This window comes from Rhagoletis pomonella, unplaced genomic scaffold (assembly GCF_013731165.1).
Source record: "Rhagoletis pomonella isolate Grant_MI unplaced genomic scaffold, Rhpom_1.0 Rhpom_scaffold_00008, whole genome shotgun sequence".
In the NCBI taxonomy this organism is placed as follows: Eukaryota; Metazoa; Arthropoda; class Insecta; order Diptera; family Tephritidae; genus Rhagoletis; species Rhagoletis pomonella.
Window position 1 is genome coordinate 35,676,629 of NW_023458562.1, and position 7,860 is coordinate 35,684,488.

The 7,860-nt window shown below is 35.0% G+C and overlaps 1 protein-coding gene across 2 annotated transcripts in view; it reads right to left on the reverse strand.

The window, feature by feature from the left end:
• The window catches only part of LOC118744751 (transcription factor collier), a 97,249-nt gene that overhangs the window by 52,144 nt on the left and 37,245 nt on the right, over nt 1-7,860 (reverse strand). For both annotated transcript variants that reach the window (XM_036478033.1, XM_036478032.1), the window contains exon 4: nt 5,414-5,487. In XM_036478033.1, the coding sequence (XP_036333926.1) occupies nt 5,414-5,487 (74 nt within the window). The remainder of the gene's footprint in view (nt 1-5,413; nt 5,488-7,860) is intronic.

Sequence of the window (7,860 nt, forward strand, 5' to 3'; positions counted from 1 at the left end):
CCTGGAGCGGCTGAGCTACCTCAGCCTTCGATAAAACCCACCTCATACAATGAATATAATAAAAACTAAGCAAAGAAATCCAATGTGCGTTAAAACGTTAAACTCTATTTTATATATAAGATACGGTTTAAAACGTGAAGAAAAATGCTGCCATAATTTTACTGTAGATGACGATCTCTTAAAATTAATGAATTCAGGTGATATATACAATAGTGATTCATTTGATGATGAGGAATATACACTCGATATAAATTAATGGTGTTAACTAGTCTTTCGTTTCTTGCGATTTATTTAAATAAAGCGTGTGAAATTTCACTTAAACATTTTAGCCGTTTTTAGCCGCTTTTTTTTGCCAATCTAGCCGGTCGGCCCAAAAAGTTCTGGCAACACTGGCGAGGAGAAGCGAGAAATACCTCGGGTCCTAACCTACCACCTAACAATCTACTGGATTTCCTAAGGGAGCTTTGACTTACCGAGCCGCTGTAAGGAGCAAGAGGACACAATAGAGATAGATAATGGGTAGAAGACCTAAGATTTTTAGATGTTTTATCAGGTCTCCTTTGAGATTTTTCAAATTTAAAAACTGGTTTTATGTAAAATCGGGGATAGCTTCTCCCGGCGGCATCCCAACAGACGATGAATATGAGTTATCCAACTGGGAGGAACCACAAAGACCTAACCTAATCTTCATTTCAATCGCTTGCAGAATGCTCTTCGATCCCTGAAACACCAGTTAGGCAATAGGTTACAAATCATTTTATTTTTCCTACAGGATACACAAATCTACATACTATAAAGTAAATATAAAATGGGCGAAATGCCAAACAATGAAGACGCCATTGTTGTTTGCTTTATATCATTGCAACTGATGATTCGCTAGCACTCCCATCCGCTCATTCCCCCGCAAAACCTTAACGCGCCCGTTCAACACCCACAAGTTGGGCAAACAACCACCCACTTAGACATTGAATTGGACCATTTCTTCGTCTACATCATCTTCTTCATTTTTGCCTTGTTCACTCGATTAAGGTACGCTCAGTTGGACATCCCTTTGTCCAAACACCCTTTATTTGTATGAATGTATGTGTGTATACATAGGTGTTGGAGTGCCATACACAATTTCAACGGTTGCCCGTTTATGATGGTCACTCCAAAGGATAGTGGAGAAGCTTTTTATTTTTCTACTTTATACTTTAACATACCACAAAGGAAGCTTTACTCAAGAAAAGAAGTGGCGAAGGTTGGTTTTTTAACTCAACTCAACTCAACTGGAGAAAAAGCTATGCTGAATCTTTTGTACGCTTAAGGTAAATGCGAGAAAATTCAACAAGGCGACGATTGCATGAACAAACAAAAAAAGAAGAAGAATGAATTGTAAAAGTCAAATATTATGAGGCGCAGGATAGCAAAAATAGGCCGTAGAAAAGCGTTAACCATTTGCTGGATTTAGCTAGTGCTGAAGCACATAATTTTATCTTCTTTTTGAGTGTGGCAAAGAAAGAAATAAATAAAAAATACAAAATTGGGAAACAGTAAAAAAAAAATTGAATAGAAATATTTAAAAAAAAAGGTGTAAAGAATGTAGTAACGAAAGCAATGCAAATACGAAAAGCTAAATTTTTGGAAACTCACGGGAATTGTGATTCTTCACCAAGGGATTACGAGGTTTACCAATACAAACACATAAAAGCTTATAAACGTAATAGACACAGACACAAAGCACTGGAGGCTGCAGGGGAAACCAGCAAACAACCGAACTGGTTGAAGGTGTAGATTAGGTAGGTGCATGGGCGTAGCCAGGTAGGGGCAGGGGGGTGCTCGAGGCCCCCCTAACTTTCAAATTTTCCTTATATATATATAAAATAGTACCCTGAAATGCCAGCTTAATAGGGTCGATCCCCCCCTAAATTTCATTCTGGCTACACCGATGGGTAGGTGTAGTAAGTTAGGCCGTGAAATGTAGTACTTTGCATTTTCTTACAAAGATTATTGGCAAACAAGACAAATAGACTGCCGACTCCTATAAACATGCAAACTTAAGTAAATAAGAAGCTGCAGAATTTTCATATCCTTACAGCCCGTGGGTTGATGTAGGACGATTTGCAAGGATACTTGGCGAAAAATTTGAACGTTTTGTGTGCTTCAAAAGCGAATACTTGGGTGGAAATACCTACATATGTACATACATATCTATGATGACTGTTAGTAAGGCAGCTCATCAATGAACTTGGCATTTCGTTAGACATTTTCTTTGTACCTATGCACCTTTGCTTTGTTCGCATATTCATTGACTGTTTATTTTGGCCAATTGCCTCTTAGAAGCACCACAAACGCTTGTGTAGTGGCGTCAATGATGCTAGGGGGTTTGAACGATAGGTGACGGCAGCCATTTACTTAGAATAATTCCCTTTGACGTTGATTTGTGGCAATTTTGTAAATTAGATGTCATACTAGATAAAAAGGAAAAATTTGTAATACTTAAGTATTATAAAATTTATTAGATGAAGTGTTTAAATTATTGTATGCAAAGGACAAATGTACTTTTACATAAAAAAATATATATATTTTTTTAAAGGAAATATTTCCGCAATTCAGCGTAATACTATGCTGTGCTAATAATAAATCACTCAGGTTCCTTTTCGCAGGCATCAAAATAGTAGTAACTATGCTGTATGTGATCAGCTTAATTTGGTTTTAGTTTCTGAAACCAAAAAAGCATCTTCAATAACAAATTCTGTAAAAAAAATAAGTTTTTTGGTTTATAAGGACGAATAGGTATTGTAAATGTCCTTTTATTTATATTTTTCACCTAATAAAAAAAGTAGGACGAAATTCTAGGATGTAGACATGTACATATACATATATCAATCCTTAACATATAATTTTTTCAAAAATAAATATTGAGAATTTCCAAGGTTATTCAAAAAAAATGTTAAAAGGACATTTTTAAAACCTATTGTGTACCAACAAATTTAATTTTTTTTATTTCCACAGAATTTGACCTTTATTTGATGCCCATATTTTTATTTTACACTGGACTGATTTTTTAGTAATCACTTCTTTGAAATGTCAAAGCCCTTTAAAAAAGCGTTACGATTTTTGTGTTTAAAATTGATCGTCGCACGATGTAATTTTAGCTATTTTAAGTCATTGATAGAAAATGAGTTTTGACACTTTTCGAGTTTTTTATGCTTTTTGGAATACTTTCGGGACTTTTTAAGAAAATTTTCCGACTGTTTTACATATACACAAGTATATCTTAGCTCTGCTTTTTGTATATGCCTAAAAGTCCAGTCAGACCTGGCAATTCTAGTTATTCCAAAACTGAACACTTTCGAAAAGTAGTTACAGAAAAATTTTGAAAAATAATTTTTTATTTTCGAAAGACGAAATTTTTGGTTTTCCTTATTATATTTTTTTATTATTATTTCGCCAAAAAGTGCGACAATAAAATGCATTATTACTGTCAAGTTGAGAATTTAAAATCCCATTTCTCGCATAAATACCCAAAAAGTGAGTACTTTTTGTCACTTTTCGGAATCCAGCTTCAAAAATAAAACTTACAAGGGCAGCTTGCACAATTCGCTTTCGGAAATAAGTTCCCACTAGCTCATGCTGTACCAAAAATTTTAATTTCTGGCCATGTGGCGCACTTTGTCGCGAAATAATAAAAAAGCAACAATGAGGGAAACGAAAAATACCGCTTTTCGAAAATTGAAAATTGCTTTGAAAGTTGTTTCTGCAGCTCTTTTTGAAAGTACTTGCACTTCCACATCTTTCTTCAAATTCGCTGATTATTTTCTAAAAAAAAAAACAAAACTATAGAAAGAGCGGGTATTAATTCATACCCAAGAATCGTTTACCTTATGGCTAGAAGCTCTGGGCGTTTGCAACAGCCCAACTTCGTTCACAAGGAATATGCTTAAGGCACGGGAGATATATAAATAGGTACATAAGAATTGATACTCAGAGTTGAGCGGGTCCTTTGTAAGGCAATTTACTGTAAAGTGGATCCGTAAATAGTTTGTACAAGGTAGAAGCGCGCAATATGTCGATAACCTTGCTATTTGCTGGGCTCCTTAGCCTTTTTTACCAGAAAACCAAAGTGCCCCTCTTTGGACAATGCCACATTGAATGGGGTACCCCTAGCAAGGGCAGACCATGCCAAATGTGAAAGGCTAATACTGGATAGGAAACAATATTGGAGGCCTTATATCGTAGGACGCGTTGGCAAATGTGAGACGAGGACTTCAGCCACACTTCACGCTCATCAATTTGCGTCCGATGGATCTTTCCACAAGGAAGGTAGCATATATAACCCGCTTTGGGACTTAATGCAGTCCAAAGCTAGTCACACACAGTAGTGAAGCCGATTACTGCTTTCCAATACCACGACGGACCTCAAGTAGCACACTGGTATAACTTGGTGTAAATTTTAGTATAAATCTGGTTAATTGTACCAAATTTAACAAATTTGCACCAAGTTATACACCAGTGTGCTACTTGAGACAATAAGTCTAGGAGCCATCTAACGCCAGGAAGAAACTGGGGTAAGTCAGAGCAAGGACCACTTATATTCTCATCGTTTTCGTCTGTCTGATCACTGTAGGAACTCTCAGGCAGAGCTGATGGCTACGTATTTATTTCTAAAACTCACTGGTACAGTGTAGTACCATTTCTAGTGAAATCTACATATGTACATACATACATACATACATCACCACCAGGTATGGTACTGAGGTATTTCCTCCACACTTCCCGCCAGTAAAGGAAACTTGAAAGCTGACGAAATTACGTACTCTGCAGGCACTCTTACAAAAAGAAGCAAATTTCTATTTTGCGTAAAATTCTACGTAATTACGTGTCAGATTGCGTGACGGATTACCATTCAAACGCCTCACGCAATCTTAAAGGATAAAAAAAACGTCTAGCCAAGAGGTTCTTAGAGGGCGTTCTAAGCTATTATTTCAGCCGAAGTTGCAGCTACTTTGGCACTGCCCGGCGAAGGCTGGAAGAGTAACAGCTTGACGTTCACAGACCGTCCTAAATCAGTTTCTTCTAGCTTCAAACTAATTTTTGGGAAAGAGAATGACTCCATATATTAAGCTTTGACAAGTTAGCCTAGCTCATCTAACGTGGAAAGTTTATCTTACATTTCTTTTTGTCATCTGAGAGCCTTGCAATGCTATGAGAGATCCGAAAAGCAGATGTGTTTTGACGGTAAGGTTTTTCATAAGCGAAATATGATTAATATTATGATACCAATCGTAGAAAAAATACTGCGCGAATGAGTAGTGAAAAACTAATTAGGAGAAATGGGAAATTGGTCTATGGTTGCCTTATTAAAATCAGCTATATATGCATTTCACATTCACACATACATATATACATAAATACATATAACGAAACTTACCTGCACATAACCTCATGCGTTAACAAAACACGACACATTTCCGGATTTTTATCTTGTCCTTCGTAAATAATCGCCTGGAAAAATAACAGAGAATAAAACAAAAAATTACCGAGTGTATGACTATAAGTAAGTTGTCATTAACGTAATTATTTAAACATAATCGTTAACTACAACTGAAGTTACACCGTTAGGACTTACTCATAAAATAGTACAACTTAATTAGATTATACTACCTAAACGTATGCATATATGTATGTTAGTCATCTAAGTTAGGGCGATGCACACTTCATAAAAAAAATCGATAAAACTGTTCAAACGGCATTATACAATTTTTTATAATTTAATGGCCATATTTATAAAAAATAAAGTAGGTTTAAAGAGCTTTATAAAGTGACATTTTCATACAAATTTTCGATTTATAAAGCAGTTAAAGTCTTTTTTTATTTTTTATGAATTTGGCGTAATACTTCTTCGAAAATATTTCGGAAAAATATTAAGATCTACGTGAGCATTAGGGGGCACCACTCTCCGTACAAAAAATCGGTACTGTTTTTCCATCAGATATGTAATGTTTTTCGTAGTTTAAGACTTCTTCCAAATGGACCGATTTGAAAATAGCTTTAATAATCGATTTTTTTATAAATAACATTAGTTTTTAAAAATGTTTTTTCCAAAAAATCACCTCAGATGATAGAAGAGTTTAAGCTAAAAAATGTCTTCATAAAAATGTTTAAAAATTTCATCAACGGAATAGAAATAAGGAAATTTTCAAATCGGTCCAAAATATTAACCTATAATAAGTTTTATAATTCCGATGGAAAACCTGCATTTTTTTGTGAGACACTCTAATATACATACATACATACATAGTATATGTACACAAGTAAATAGGAAGAAGAATAAGGCACAAGGAAGTGATTGAATGAGTGACTGAGCATTTGCTTATACATAACATTCGCCATCCCCACCAATAACTACTGAGTGTGGTCAATATTCGCCAGCTTAGAGTGAAAAGTTGCTAAGTCCACTTTTTATGAAAGCGCATATGCATTTTGATATAGGAGGCTAGAGAAATTGAAAATGCATAAAGGTCCTTGTTTTATGCTTTCTCGTTTATATTCAATGAAAGGAAAGTCCAAACAAATCTCGGAAAATTCGATACAGCCAAAATAGTACGAAATCTTCTGATAAAGACCGAATCCCTCTTTTGCTTTAAACAAGCAAAAAGTTGTATTCAAAGTTTTGCGAAATACTTGAAGAAAATTGCTATAAGAAGTTGTTTTCCACTCCTGTTCAATTTTTAATTGGGACTTAGAAACTTTTCACTCTAAGCTAGCGTATTTATTTTGTACACAAATTAACACACAGAAGCATACATACATTTATTTACCAATGATTGGGTATATTATATGTTTTCTTTGTAAAAGTAAGGTCAGCACATTTTATATTATCAGAACGTATATATCAATATTAAACATTGGCAATGAGTGTTGCTCTATGTAGTTGTTGTCAGTATAATATGTATGTACTACCATAAAAATGATAGCTTTCATTTATTTGCATAACATGTTGGTTTCCAAACATTCACAAAAAACGAACATTAGAGTGGATAGGTCGAAGACAAGCTTAAATCTTTTGGAAAGTATTGCAGCCAAAAAAACGAAGAAAATTGAGGTTAAAGGATGGGACGCCTACAGTCGCCATTACCACGATCGCAGATGGTTAACAAGATACTTAAGAAAATGGAATGCCCAACTTGCTGTCCGTGTAGGTGAAGTCTTCTTCATCCACCTATCCACACACAACTCACTCATGAGCCAAGTACAACAAGTCATACACATTTGGACAAGCAAAGTATAACAAAATATACAGACCTAGTACTCCGAACTGGTCTAGACCCAAGCTAGGTGAAGCGACTCTACTGATGAAGTAACAAGATTTTTTCCGGCAACTCTTCGGCCGATGCTTTTCCAAGACATGCTGGCCTGGTAGTCGGCGATGAAGAAGAAAACATTTCTTAAACAAATATGATTAGGATGACCACTTAGAACTTCACCAATGGCCGCACTGTAGCCCAAAAATATCTCGAAAAAAAGTTTAGCGTGTCAGTTTTATTTAAATACTAATATCGAGAAAAAATGTTGTGTTAAAAAATCGCGTTTTTTGCTTTAACTTTTTTATTTGCCATCCATTTTTTTAATTTCTATGTCGCCGAAAAAGCCTTGCTTAGAACTATAATTGAATAAGCCAATTTTTTTAGCAAGGTCGTCATCGTTTTTTGAGAGGTTGAGATTTATAGTATAAAAATACAAATCCAGGGATAGTAATTCCTAAATTAGTGAAGGTATAAAAAATATAACTGTTTAATGGCCAAATATAGTCCGGAGCGAGACCTATTTAGAGACATAAGGATTTTAAAAATCGGATATAAAATAAGAAAAAAAAAA